Source organism: Abramis brama (assembly GCF_963993115.1).
Source record: "Abramis brama genome assembly, chromosome: 6".
NCBI classification, from domain to species: Eukaryota; Metazoa; Chordata; class Actinopteri; order Cypriniformes; family Leuciscidae; genus Abramis; species Abramis brama.
Window position 1 is genome coordinate 12200468 of NC_139968.1, and position 15911 is coordinate 12216378.

A 15911-nucleotide genomic window follows, 5' to 3' on the forward strand; every position below is an offset into this window, starting at 1 on the left:
CCATTTCCAGAATAGCAGCAATCAGGCCTATTCTGTGCTACATAATAAAGTTGCCAAATAGAAAATTATTCAGCCATTAATAAAGCATGCGTATGTTTTCCTGTTATATGACTCTCTCTCTATGAATTAGTGCTAAAAGACATAGATACAGTCACTTAAAGTATATTAAAAACTCTTTGCATGCAAAAATGTAAATATATATAAAAAAATCCAATTAAGAACTAAATTTATAACCATGTTAATTAAACATATCCAAACATTTAATGTGGCATGTGCAGTAAACAATTCGGGGTGATGATGCAAATTAATCATTGAGGTTCTGTTAAATAGACATTCTGAACAGATTCACAGAAATCAATTAAAATGACCAACTTTCATAGAGCATTTGTGTCACTTAAGTTTAAATGGTGCTATTAAAATATCTTCGTCCTAATGCTCTTACACTTGTGCACTGTCAGACAAGAAAAGATCAAGTCATTTAATGGCCAAAAGCAATATTCACAATGTTGCCAGCCACATTATGCATCTTTCTGTTTCCTTTCCTCTTGCTTGATCTCTTCCTCTCTTCTCATGAGACATTGTGTTGTATACTAAGATGAAACTGTCACATTGTACACAGTTAGCAATAAGAACACAAAAAGCAAAAGTTTACTGAAAGAGATGCTGCATCATTTCTCTAATGAGGACGGCGGTTCGGCCCACGTCTCCGCAGTGAGGACGCAGTGGTAGGAGGACATGTCCTGCTTCAACGCTGAGACTATCCGCTATCAGACTTAATGGAGAAAGTCTGTTCGGTAATGATATGGAGGAGCCAAGGTGAATGTCTCTGGCGGCTCCCTGATATCGATCTATGATTGGCCGTAGCTGATTTTTGGCAGAGATTGTGTGTAGAAGTTTAGTGGGGAAAATCTTATTTTAAGTCTAGTCATAAATGACCAGTTTCATGGTGTTAATTATGTATAATATAGGCTATACATATTATATAAAAAATAGCTATGTATTTTAATTCATTCATTAAATATTGTGTGAAATAATAAACAACAATTTAATTAAATTACAATTAAAAATTAAATCTTAAGGTGACACCCCAGGTGAATAGGGTATAAATATCACCATACTTTCCCAGTTGATCGATTGCATTGTGATTTTTTTATATTACATGTTTTTTGCAATGCTATATTTAAATATGCAAATGAGGCATAATCTAATTAAATAAGCTTAAATTTGTATAAATCTCCTATCTGAACATAAATACAGGTTAAAAAAATAATTTTGTCGCCATATTAGAGTCAAAGGTTTTTACAGAGGGGATCTGGGATATATCTATCAGAAAATCATGGAAGCTTATTTCCGTCACTGAAAAATAAAATCAAAAAAGTAATTGTGACTTTTCCTCTCGCAATTTTCAATGAATTGTTTTTCTTGCAATTCTGACTTTTTTCTCAGAATTACGTGATATAATCTCTCAAATGCGAGTAATAAAGTCAGAATTGTGAGATAAAAACTCACAATTCTGAGAAAAAAAGTCCGAATTTTGAGATATAAACTTGTAATTGTGAGAAAAAGTCAGAATTGTGTGATAAAAAGTCGCAATTATTTGTTTTATATTGTTTTATTCCATCTTTCTTTCTTTATTAATTTATAAAGCACATTTTAATACAACAACAGTTGCCCAAAGTGCTGTACAAAAAAATTAAATAAAACATTAATCATACAAAGAACAAATACTACAACAATAACATACATACAAATAAATAGACACAAATGAAAAGTAAAACATGCCTCAGCACCTAATCAAGATTAAAAGCCCGGAAGAGCAAATGAGATTTTAACCAAGTTTTAAAAATGGATATTGTTGGAGCCATTCTGATATGCAATGGTAATATGTTCCACAGTTTAGGTGCAGCGACAGAAAAAGCCCTAGTTTCAGTCTGGATCTGGGAATAGTCAAGAGCAATTGATCAGAGGACATAAGAGATCTGGCAGATGTGTGCCATTTTAGTAGGCCAGCAATGTTGGTGGCGCCAGGCCATTTAATAGCAAATAATAAAAGTTTATATTCGATTCTGAAACGCACCGGCAACCACTTAAGTGAAGATAAAAATTGGTGTAATATGCTCATATTTGCAAGAACTTGTCAAAGGTCTAGCGGCCGCATTCTGGACGGCCTGCAACCGCAGTGCTGTGTGGCCAACTCCTATATAAAGAGAGTTACAATAGTCAAGCCATGAAGAATGAAGGCATGAATGACTTTCTCAAAATCATCAATGGAAAGCTTTACTTTAACCAGAAGTCTCCGATTAAAAAAGCAGGACAACAGCGTTTATTTGCTTATCAGATTTAAAAGCTTTGTCAACTAAAACACCCAGATTCCTCACAACCGCTTTATTATACGGGACCAAAATTGAGATCAGGAGGCACATAATTATCAGGTGGCCCAAATATAATGACCTCTGTTTTATTGTCATTAAGTTTTAAAAAATGTAAGGACATCCAGCTTTTTATGTCATTTAGACAAGCTAAAAGAGGAGTTAGGGCACTCTTGTTATTATGTTGCAGTGGCAGATAAATCTGCGTATCGTCAGCATAGCAATGAAAAGAAACTCCATACATCCCAAAACAGGAGCATGGATTAACCCTTGTGGAACCCCAAAAGTTAGTGGAGCTGGAGTTGATAAAGATTTGCCCAGATTAACTGCAAAACTTCTGTTAGATAAATAGGACTTAATCCACTGAAGGGCAACTCCTCGAAGACCAGCAGAGTGCTCCAGACGAGAATCCTAGATACTATTATCTATGGTCTCAAATGCTGCGCTAAGATCTAATAATACCAAGATTGCCGAAGCTCCTGAATCAACACTTAATAAAATATCATTATAAACTTTTAAAAGTGCTGCTTCAGTACTATGTTGTGCTCTAAAACCTGACTGACGGTCCAAGGCGGAAACAAGCTTCCCTAGAAAATACTGTCAACAGCCAGAGAAATAAAAATCACAATCTTTTTAAGAAAAAATAAATAAATCAAGCAAATTATATATAGACAAATTCCTCAGTACAAACTTTCAGAATATACAGTAGATAGATACTCACCTAAAGGATTATTAGGAACACCATACTAATACTGTATTTGACCCCCTTTTGCCTTCAGAACTGCCTTAATTCTACGTGGCATTGATTCAACAAGGTGCTGAAAGCATTCTTTAGAAATGTTGGCCCATATTGATAGGATAGCATCTTGCAGTTGATGGAGATTTGTGGGATGCACATCCAGGGCACGAAGCTCCCGTTCCACCACATCCCAAAGATGCTCTATTGGGTTGAGATCTGGTGACTGTGGGGGCCATTTTAGTACAGTGAACTCATTGTCATGTTCAAGAAACCAATTTGAAATGATTCGAGCTTTGTGACATGGTGCATTATCCTGCTGGAAGTAGCCATCAGAGGATGGGTACATGGTGGTCATAAAGGGATGGACATGGTCAGAAACAATGCTCAGGTAGGCCGTGGCATTTAAACGATGCCCAATTGGCACTAAGGGGCCTAAAGTGTGCCAAGAAAACATCCCCCACACCATTACACCACCACCACCAGCCTGCACAGTGGTAACAAGGCATGATGGATCCATGTTCTCATTCTGTTTACGCCAAATTCTGACTCTACCATCTGAATGTCTCAACAGAAATCGAGACTCATCAGACCAGGCAACATTTTTCCAGTCTTCAGCTGTCCAATTTTGGTGAGCTCGTGCAAATTGTAGCCTCTTTTTCCTATTTGTAGTGGAGATGAGTGGTACCCGGTGGGGTCTTCTGCTGTTGTAGCCCATCCGCCTCAAGGTTGTGCGTGTTGTGGCTTCACAAATGCTTTGCTGCATACCTCGGTTGTAACGAGTGGTTATTTCAGTCAAAGTTGCTCTTCTATCAGCTTGAATCAGTCGGCCCATTCTCCTCTGACCTCTAGCATCAACAAGGCATTTTCGCCCACAGGACTGGATGTTTTTCCCTTTTCACACCATTCTTTGTAAACCCTAGAAATGGTTGTGCGTGAAAATCCCAGTAACTGAGCAGATTGTGAAATACTCAGACCGGCCCGTCTGGCACCAACAACCACAACTCAAAATTGCTTAAATCACATTTCTTTCCCATTCTGACATTCAGTTTGGAGTTCAGGAGATTGCCTTGACCAGGACCACACCCCTAAATGCATTGAAGCAACTGCCACGTGAATGGTTGATTAGATAATTGCAATAATGAGAAATTGAACAGGTGTTCCTAATAATCCTTTAGGTGAGTGTAGAAATAAAATGGAAAAGTTTGGTATATGAAAAAAAAAAAAAACATTTTGAGAAAATGGCATTTAAAAATGGAAATAGTGCAAAAATAAAATAAACACTTAAAAAAGTGTATTTTGGTTGTTTCCTTTTCACTAGTCTGAAATAACACGTTATGAAATACCAAATCTCAAAATTGACCAGTTGTTTAAAAAATAATAATAATTTAATTCAAGCAAATAAAAATACATTGAAATGTGAACTGAATTCAGAAATTGTGTAACTTTTCCATTCAATTTGTTGTCAAATTTGTATTTTGTTCTATGTTCCCTATACAGTCCTGTAGATTTATACTGCATGTGTGTGCAAATAAAGTGCATCATTCAGGAAACTTCATTGTTCTCTTCACTTAATTCACATTCAGGTTCTCCTCTCATTCCTTCATATTCGCATCTCAACTTATCCCTGAGCTAAAGACCTCATTCTCTGACGCAACTGCGTGAAACAGCAGTTAGACACCGATCTGTTGCTTCTATCCAACACATTTTGGAAATCGAGAATTATTGATATGCTCATTAACAACTTTGGATGTGAGGAAACCTACGGAAAAGCAAGACCTCGACAACCGTCGCTGGTCAGTAACGTCACTGCCCATTCAGACTGTTTGTTCGTGCTGTCAGCTGGTTTATTGAATTCCCTTGTCAAAGGTTGAACATCAGAGTGGAGATCAGTCATGTGCAAGATCTGGATTGCTCTCACGGTGGGTGAATCGCAACTCTTTGATCCGAGCTTCAGGCTACTTGCTCCCTGCCGCCACGACAAAAGAGACTTGTGGGATTCTGTACTTCATACTACAGAAAGACAAACAGACCTGGAGCCTCGGGGAAGATCCCAGTGTTTTGTACAGGCACTTTGAAAGTGATCCTTTTGCTAGGAAGACAGAAGAGAATACAAAAGATCGAGAAGAAAATGATAAAAGAAAGAATGGGGAATGAAGTCAAACGTCTGCCCGTCCAACAGAGTGCCAATATGCTACAATATTTATGGCAGGAATTATTATGAGAAACTGTTGGATAAAAAAAAAAATTGTGCAACAAAGCTATGGAGATGAATACTTTGAAGCTTTGCAAGTGTCAGAACGTATTTTATAAAAACAACACTTTGAGTCTTGAATCACTATGAAGTCGACAACTAGACGCTCAAGTTGCAGCTTCATCTTCTTAGGTGCATTTTAGAGGCTGACGGGTGTATTGTGTAACTGCTAATATCAAATTGAGAGAAAATTCATTCATGTAGGTAGAGATAAAGGTGTCAGTTAAACTATACTCAAGCTAAAAGTAAAGTTCTCATAGGAGAAAGCCATTTAGGACGATTCACTAGAATAAATCAGACTTTCAAACACTATCAACAATGTGACATTTGGTCATTTGGTTTCTCTAAACCATACATTTTTTTAAAAAGTAGCTTTTTATCGGAAAAGTTGGGGGGAACGAAGAGAAACTGAGAAATGTAGTAAAGTTAGTAGAGTCACTTTTAGTGCTAATGTACAATTATTAGGAAATGGAAGTTACCTTAAACAAAGAAACGGACGTATAAAGGTCATCAAATTGTGGAAAAAATATGGAAACTTGTGAAAGAAACCTCAGAAAGGTCAATAATCACTTGAAGGAGTTTTCGAGGTTCAGATGAGAACAGAATAAATCTGCATTAGTCAAGCTTATCAACAGCTCTTCTCTTACATGGAATGATACCAAAAAGCCATTAACATATACGGTTAAGCTTCTTAGTCAAAATTCAAATCAATAAGCATGGCATAAACTTGCCCAAAACCAAACTTAACACACAATAAATATTCAAGTAGTTTAAGATTGTTTAAATTTCAAGAATGAAAAAGAGACTAATTAAAAAATTGACACATAAATACATTGCAGTTGCAAAAAATAAATTATGAACGCATACTAAGAACTTTCAAAATTTTAAAACAATCTTCATATAATAATAATAATTTGATTTTTTTTTAATAATCAATTCTTAGAACATAAAAGTTGAATCAGTCAAAACCAACTTGTGATTCAAAATGAAGCATTTTCAAGCCACTGTTTATGACACTATGAAAATGCACTATAGAAAGAATCAAAATGACATTAAATTCAAAAAGAGAGAAAAAAAAAAAAAAAAGGTACTCTGATATTAAAGTCACAACACTCAAGTCTGCTGGAAATGAGCCATGAGACACGAAGAGAGTTCATTTCAGATATGACAACTTTTAATATCGCTTCAGAAGTTTTATCTCTGGATATAAAGGCGGTGAACTCAAGATTTAAAGTGATGATCTTTTTGTATTGGAGTGCATGAGACAAATAAGATCACATAGTTGCCAAATGCACATTGAAATCATTCTTTTCAAGGTCTCAAAACCAACAAAAAAAAAATATCAAAAGTGAGTAAATATAACTTCTACGCAACATGCCAAATGAAAAAGGACATTCGATTTCCAAGCTTCTCAAGCTGCCTTTTCATCAAGTCCTTGCAGCTTTGTGCCATTTCATACAGGAATGAAAGAAGAGATGACAGGAGGCTTCTTTTACTAGCAGGATCCTGTAATCCTGTCAGCAGTATGTCATCTCGCGCTTCCCACAGCTCACACTTATCGCTCAGGGAACAAGCTGTGAGTGGAGGAACCAAGCCACCGTGTCCCTCCAGCACACTTTAAAAAGTAGCAACTGTGCAGATTTTCAGATTAGTTAAAAAGGTTGTCAAAAAGCTCGTTTTTATCGCTTAATTCTGTCAAAAATTAGCCAACTAATGAACAAAAGCGTTTTAATGTTGACAACTTGTAGAGTACAGTAGGTCTAAATATTCAATAAATCAATCATAAAGACAGCCACATACTGTATGTTTCATTCCTTAATAAATCAATGTTTTGAATTAATTGGTAGAGTTTCAATAAATCACTCGTAAATGCAGTCACTTGTATAATTCCTGAATGAAACAGTGATTTGAACAAATCGGTTGAGTGGATGGTTCAATTAAAGGGGTGGTTGATTATGATTTCACTTTTCTAACTTTAGTTAGTGTGTAATGTTGCTGTTTGAGCATAAACAACATCTGCAAAGTTACAACGCTCAAAGTTCAAAGCAAAGGAAGATATTTGCTTTTAAAGAAATTGCTTTTTAAGGACTACAACATTCCTCACGGGTTAGTGACATCACCAACCCTAATTTACATAAACCCCACCCCCTGAACACGATTTATAGATTATCAAGACAGAATATGCTAATCAGTGACTAGAAAATAACTACACATAAGCTACATAAATTCATCAACTAACCATTCAGAAATTTCCTGTTGCATTCTACATGTTGTCACTTCTTCTCGAGTCTTTCCATCATTGACACAAGCCGTTGAAGCTCCGCCCTCTGTGCCAGGAGCAGCAGCTCATTTGCATTTAAAGGAACAGTCAAAACGCTCACCCTCAAAAAGTGACAACTTTAACATGCTATATAAAAATATCTGTGGGGTATTTTGAGCTAAAACTTCACATACAGACTCTGGGGATATCAAAGACACATTTTACATCTTGTGAAAAGGGCATTATAACCACCCCTTTAATCACTCATTAACGTAGTCACTTGTGTAATTCATGAATAAATCAGTTGCTGAATTCAGAACCACATACTAGTATACTACTCTTACTTGCCTTTGGCTTTTGGCTTGCTTAGTTAGGGACACTCAATATTCAACAATATTATTGACCTGCCTGCATTGACACCGGGAGCCATCACTGAACTTACTTAAGCTGGACAATGACTCTCTTCTAAAGCTGCTGTATAGCCAATGCAATCTTTGTTGCATTAATTTCCTGTTATCACTGTAAAGCTGCTTTGAAACAATCTGTATTGTTAAAAGCACTATATAAATGAAGGTGACTCGACTTGACTTTGCGAGTGCTAAAAAAAGGTTTGTTCTATACAGTATGAATGTGTGTAGTATGAATGTAATTCAGATGTACTACAAATCTCCATGTTGTCATAAACAAGTGATGTGACCAACTAGCATCAGTTTTGTCACTTCACTGCCATTTATAAATCCTCTCCTGTGGCCTCATGGGATATAAAGTGTCCACTGTATGCACACTCCAGAATCTCACCTGAAGAAGTAAGTCATCTAGGTACTTTTTGTCTTTTATAAGTGCTGTGAATTCAGACATACATCTTTTCTGACTTCGTTTTTTGTCTACTTTATAGTAGTGAAGTATGCAATTTCCAACGCAACCACAGTTACTTGTTTAATTTCTGAATGAATCAGTGTTTTGAATGAATCAGTTGAGTGAATGAGTCAATGAATCACTTACAGTATAAATGCAGTCACCTCTTTAACTCCTGAACGAATCTGTTTTTGAACAAATTGGTTGAGAGAATGATTCACTAATAAAGACAGTTGCTTGGCGCCACCTGTTGGTGTAAATATGTACCTTGCAGAAAGAGTCGATAAAATCCCTATCACTAAAGCACAGACTGTCTAGAACACGCAAACACAGACGAGTGTCTATCAACTAGAAATAATGTATATGTGGCTTAATATTTTGTTTATTTATATTTATGTTAAGTTACATTTTTGGCCTTTTATGTTTTTTGTTTTTTTTATCATATAGATATACGAGTTTGGATTCGAACTCGGGTTGTCTGAGGCGCTGCAGCGCTGTGTGTCAGAACGCTGCCCACAATAAGGTTATGACTCTGACAAATATATATTTTTAATATAAATAATCAATTACTTTAATTTTCCAATAGAGGCATATACTGTAGATGACTTAAAAACTAACATCTAAAAAGACAAAATGTCCACTGGTTTCTAAGTTTCATAATTCCATGGACAAGCAACTTGAAAAGTGCAGGGAAAAGAATAATTCTGCAAGCTATGAATATTCAAAAGTAACTCAATCAAATAAGATGAATATGCCATTATCGCACTTCCACGGATTTAATCTACCAGCTGATGCGTTCACTCCATAAAACGAGGAACTCAAGGCCACGGGTATACAAAATAATTGTTCAAATGAGTGAATCAAAGCTAGAGAGAAAAGAACAGTGGAAAAAAAAACATGTACTCTGACCTAATTTCACTCGACACAAGCTGGATATGACTGGTTAGGATTGAATTAAGTCAAGTACTTGCAAATGAAGCTGTATTCACGGTTGGTAAGAGATGACACATTCTTTTCATATTTATCTACCTTTTTTTTTTTTTTTTTTTGCTCCATTTTGGACACAAATTCCTGTGGCTTCTCAACAAGAGATCTCAAAAATGTCTCAAACTGTACTCACCCTCCAAAGTCTACAATTAAACACCAGAGATTAAAAACATTTTGTATATTCATGTCCTGTTTTAACTTCTCCTAGACAGGAATTTTTGCTGAAAGTTCTGAGTTAAAGTGATATTTCAATAACCGAGAAGTCAAAGTCTCCTGAGGTATGAAAGAGCAATAAAGAAACTTCTTGCCTCATCTTAAACCTGATCAAAGGCTCCTTACCTGTGAGATAGATCAAATATAATATAATATTATAATACAGCACAGCTATATAAAACAGGATCACTTATTTCCTGCAGCTCCAAATTGCAGCTAGCATTCATCATTCTATATTTGCTTTGAAATCAAATTTGTTCTGATTTCTTCCCACAAATCTTTCAGACGCCTTCGCCATTCCCATGATGCATCAGAATTCATGCATCATTTTTATTTATTTTTTTCCAGAATGTGGATTTTCTGTGAGATGGATCCGATGACATATCCGAAAAGCAGGCAACAGAAGGAATGTTGTCGTTTCTCGATGTGAAGTGCTCATGAAATATTCAGGATACAGTGTGAGGTGCATTATATGCATTACCAAGGAACGAGACCACACAGACACACACACTCGAAAACATCACAGGTCAAAGGCAACACTGGATTCGTGTCATATCGGCCTCTGGCATCCCAAGAGATTCTGGTCTCATATTGTTTTCTTTGCTGCCTGAATTCACAGGATCATTGACCTGAAGAACTAAAATGTACAGCTGAGACTTTGAACAAAAAATAACACAAATCCTGCGCAGTGCAAGAAAACACATGGTTTGTCTTTAGAACACATTGGAAATATTTTGAAATAATCTTATAATATGTTGTTGAATTGTTTTCCATACATACTGTAGGCCTATATAAAATACTGGATTCCAAGATGACTAGAATGAAGCGTGACATTGCAAAGCATTTTTATCTGCCATTTTCATTATAGGAATAATTAAATTACACAGTAATAAGATTAAAAAATGTGGAGACTGCAGATTAGAATAAAGGTGAAAGCTCCTCAAAGACAACTGAAAAGAGAAAAGCCTCATTACGACTGATAAAATTACTGTAAGATAACAGAACCATTGCTAACACATTCATTATGGCACTGTGACATTTTCAGTAACAATCAACACTGCAGAGACCTGAATGAATGTACAACAATATGCACAAGAACTTAGAGATCTTTGTGAGGTTTCAATGGGCGTGGAAGATTTGGGGGAAACTTTTAATAAAACTTAAATTCGTCCCCCACACTATTTCTGTCCACAGAGGTTTTCATGGACCAATTAATGTCAATAAATCTAGATTTAAATTTAAAGAGACGAGATAGTCTATGCATTCAAAATGAGGCGATGTAAACATTGTGGAGCGCCATAAACTCTCATGTAATGTATTGCTGGATTCAGAACTGCATAGTATACTACTCTTACTATACTGTAAATAAAATTATATGATCAATAAGTTATGACAACATATGTCTACATTGCTTTAACGCATTAAATAAGTTAAGCAATTTTCAACTGTTTTTATAAGTTATACAACTTTCAAGATTCACTTATTCGCTGATTTTAAGTCATATTAATGTCATTTAAGTTGAAATTTGGTGGTTGGCAGCGTTTCTTAGTCCTGGGGCTGGAAACAAGGAGCTCCATGTGGCCTTTCCTTTCATCCTGTTACGTTTCCCCTACATTCCCTAGACTAGCTTTGAAACGGGGAGCGAAACAATTGGGGGCTCGTCCGGGATTTGAACCTGGGACCATTCACAAGTTTACTGTACTTAATTTAAGGCAAAAACTTTTTTTTTTTACAGTGTACTTTTACCAGATCTTTCTAGGATTGCATAAGTTGTGTGCTGATGGATAATTCACACTTCATAAAAAACAGCAGTTTTTAAATTCATAAGCGATTTTTCATTTTCTGCTGTTTAAATTCAAATTCCAATTTTGCATCCTGTTTGCTACATCAATTCAAAACGAATTCAAAATGTTCATTAAATGGTGAAAAGCAACAGTTGCTAAGGTATGATTGGTCAATTACGTTTTAAGGCGGGGTTTAAGGATTAAACATATATTTTTTTTTATTTTTTTTTATTTTTTCAATTATGTAAAGCCAAAAAGCTTGGAAGCAGAATTGAGGCTTTCTTTGTGAGTTACCAGTATCTCTACCTCTTACAGATTTTGTAAGGTTAGGGAACAGTTCCCAGGTGCACTCGGTGTGTGTTCAAAGATATGGGGTATATTTAGCACCCAGCAACTGAGCTGGAGCCGATCGCTCTTTCTTTCTTGCCACACTGACTTCATCCAAGTTACAAGAAATCGAGTCACTTCAGCTGCCATATTTAGACCTTACTTTGCTGTAATACAATCTATTTTAACATAGTCTGAGCTGATCGGCTGTGACTGGCACATTGGAAGCTTTTAAAACACTCACAGCAACCTTTAAAACTGTAGTGCAGAACGGCAACAATGTAATAGCCATTGAATCAAAGCGGGCCTGACTGGAAATCTGTGAACAAGACATTGAAATGCGTTCCAGTTTGATGCACAACTCCCATCGGAATAATTCAATGCTATTTGTGGACATTGTGTCTCTGACACACTGTCGCATTCAACAACCATCTAATAGGGATACCTAATAATACAGTTTTGCTGATAATTACAGAGTGTCGCAGGGTGCAAGACAGCCTCCCCTGTGTGTAAACGTGAGATGGCTCATTAAAGACAGAGGGCCTCTCGCGAATACATCAGAGAGTATATGCCGCCAGGTTTTAAATAATATATCACATGTAAAGCAATATAATCATCCTGGAGTGAATAGAAGATGAAATATTTAAAAACAGCTCGAGATGTAACATATCTCATGTTGCGCATCTATCCAGAGAAACACAAGAGAGATTGCATCATCTGGAACATTTGTAATTCTTGGGATTGGCTTTGAATACACAAAAGATAAAAAACAAACAAAAAGATGTGCAAACAATTTCTTTCTTTGCACCATACACAAATCTCAGCACAAATCTGGTGCTATGTAAATGGAATTTCATTTAACAGATCATTTTATTTATATTTCTTTATTGATAATGGCAGCAGTTATTCATCAAATGATGGTCAAATGAAGGAGAAAAGCATGTTAGCTCTTATATATCCAACTATGTAAACTTTTGTCAGTTGTTAGCAAAAGTGCAAATCATTTCCGCAACACCTTTCTTAAAAGAAAAGAAATGTTTGTGTTGATCTAAACAGCCGTTCATTAACATTAAAATGTTTATCGCACCAAATTTTGTTTTTTTTTACAGTCCCTTGTTACATGTAGTTACTATAGTAATAACTATAAATTATGCATAATTACATGCAACTAACCCTAAACCAAATCCTAATCCTAACCCTATATTAAGAACATGCAGTTAATTAATATCAACTATTACTATTAATTATATTTCCCCTTGCATTTTATTTGCAAACCTTCGGCAGTCCAACTTAAAGGGATTGTTCACCCAAAAAATGAAAATTATATCATTCACTCATTTACTAATACGTTTTCAAATCTGTATTAAAAAGATAGTATTTTGTGGAATTTATTTATTTTTTTATCTGTTTTTGTCCAAAACAACATTGATTGGACCCTGCAGATTTTTATTTTTCATTTTTCTATTTTTCTAAATATCTTCTTTTGTATTTCACAGAAGAAAGAAACTCCTACAAACCGACCATTTTTGGAAATTTCTTCAACCAAATTCTAAAAACTTCTAAAGAACTAAAGAGTTTTAACCCTCCAGATAAAAATATGTCGAAGGACAGATTCACCTCTTCCAATCGATTTGGACACAAACCAAATCACACAAACTTAAGTGTCTTCAAACTTCCTGGAGATAATAATGCAGCGTTCAGTTCTCTTGTTAAAACAGACATTTCTCATGCTAGTCATAACTCAGTGAAGAGTTATGATCTATACTCAATTAATATAGTTGATGCTTCACTGATCTCTGAAGACCCTACCAAATCAAAAGCCGGAGAATAAACGACAACGAGTTGAGATGATAAATAAAGTCGAGAATTGCGATTGCACCTCACGGAAACATCAATTTCATCAAATATTTAAAACCCTAATAGAAAATCAATTCGCCAGGAACAGCATTAGGAACGAGAAACCCTGTCGTCCACATTAAGTTCAAGAGTTTCACCATTAATTCAATCCCTCTTCCCCTCAGAGGAAACATGATGATACTAACTGAAGCCAGACTGACGAAAAAGAGAGAGAGCGTTTTCTCTCCTCAGTGTTTGTGGCGGAACACCACAGGTCAAAGTTAATATCAAACCCACAAAGCAGTAATGAAAAAAGGATTAGAGTGGGAGGAGGGGGAGACGGAGAGAGAGACAGAGAGCGAGAGAGAAAGTTTGCCAGGGGTGGTCTTACCGCTGATGCAAAGGCTGAGAGAGCACAGACTCTCCTCGCAGGTCTCCGGGCTCTCCGCCTCCCAGTGAGACCCTCTTTCCCTTTTCCTGGGAGACATCTGTCTTACGATGTTTAAAACCCGGTTCACTCTATCCATCCTTCCCTTAGCTTTGCGTGACCAAATGTCCCACGATTCCACCCCAACGTGTCACATTAGACACGGAGAGTCTTCTGAACGAGCACGTTGAGGAGACGCTTTGGCTGTTAGGATGCTAAATTTACGCCTTTTTCATTTGATTTGCAACAAGCCAAGAAACGGGAGCAGAGGGGGAAATAAACAGAAATATATCCCAGTTTGCCTCTCTCTCACTGTGAAGCTTTATCCCACTGCTTCCACAGCACAACTAGCAGTGAGTTGATCTTTTTTTACCTCCCTCCCTCTATCCAGCTTGCTCTCTCCGACTCGCTCACTCTAGCTTTCATCTTTTTCACGAGGGTCCTCTCTAATCAGCTAATAATACCTCATTAGAATTGGGAGAGAGAGTGGAGGGGGGTTAACCTTAGGATGGAGGATGGACCGACAGCTGTGAAGTGGCCACACAGAAAAGTAAATCCACCTCAGTGATGTAAAGACATCTAATTGGAGTTTTGTAGCTTTTAGTCTATGTTTGTTAGCCTGCCTATATATGCTAATGTGCAGCTAATTGGGAAAATTACCTTTTATCAGATATACACCTTTACAGCCTTTTTCTCTTGGGAAAACAGACTAACAATATCGATGAGATCATCTTGCACTTGGGGGCGTAACCAAATATTTGACTGATCAAATGGTGTCTTCTTTCTAATACCAAGCAAGTAATAGCAAGTAGCATAGTATAATTTTATTGGTCTGCTGGCTAATTTAAAAAGAGACAGACCCTGGTCTGAATATGAATACTTACCTACTATATAGTAGGTGAAACAATATGTGAAATGAGTAGTATGTCCGAATTCGTATAGAAAAAGTAGGTGAGAAACAGTATATGAAATGAGTAGTATCTCCGAATTTGTAGTATTCATGAACAGTAGGCGTAGTAGTAACGTGAGTTCACCAAGTACATCATGTGGCTGGATCAACATCTCTTCTGATCCTGGAAGTACATTCCAATCAACCAATCAGATCTGAGGGATAAGTTTACATTTTATGTCAAGTTTAGTCTTACAGCAAGGGTTAGGAGCTTCTACATCAGTGTTTTCCCCCTACCATTTCCCTCTGATTTTAGGGATACGTTATGAGTAGGTTAGGTTTAGAGGTAGGGATAGCGTTAGGACATAATTTTTCACAAAGTTTCTGGATGACCCTTTGAATTCGTTGTATTCATAAAACAGTAGGAGAAAAACAGTAGGGTGAAATGAGTGGCATGTCCGAATTCGTGGGCAAAACACAGTAGGCAAAAATAAACATGGATGATACTACTTCCGCCGAGATTCTGAAGTGTTCACTGAATGGATAATTTACTATTCCATGAGGCCATTCGGAGTTATGAATGGCAGTGATCCAACTGACGTAGGTCACATGACAATGACAACATGACGAATGTACTACATCCCAATTTCATTCATACTATACAAATTCATCCTATGTTGAACATACGTTTGTAACATTGCGAAGTTCGTTTTGACAATATGCAATTTCGGACACACCTAATCTTCGATGTGAACTCCTGTTTTTTCAGGAAGTAGGTCAACACAGGTAAGAAACTGTGCGTCAAACCTTTTCATATGGTTTTTAAAACTGTTTTGTTAGATCAAAAACTCTCTGGGTTAATGACATCCCTGTCATCAAACACAAAGTCCCGCCCCCAAACCCATGCCATCGGATTGTGTAACTACCCACGAAATGTTGCTAATCAACAAATGCAACAATGTTGGCAGCTGCCT

The 15911-nt window shown here is 36.5% G+C and overlaps 1 protein-coding gene across 1 annotated transcript in view; it reads right to left on the reverse strand.

Annotated features, from left to right (window-relative positions):
• Positions 1-14148, reverse strand: part of grip2b (glutamate receptor interacting protein 2b) — a gene marked incomplete at its 5' end in the record, with an annotated part of 126390 nt that extends 112242 nt beyond the window's left edge. Inside the window, one exon of the mRNA XM_084116299.1 lies at positions 14013-14148. Within this exon, the coding sequence (XP_083972425.1) occupies positions 14013-14148 (136 nt within the window). The remainder of the gene's footprint in view (positions 1-14012) is intronic.
• Positions 14149-15911: the final 1763 nt, after the last annotated feature.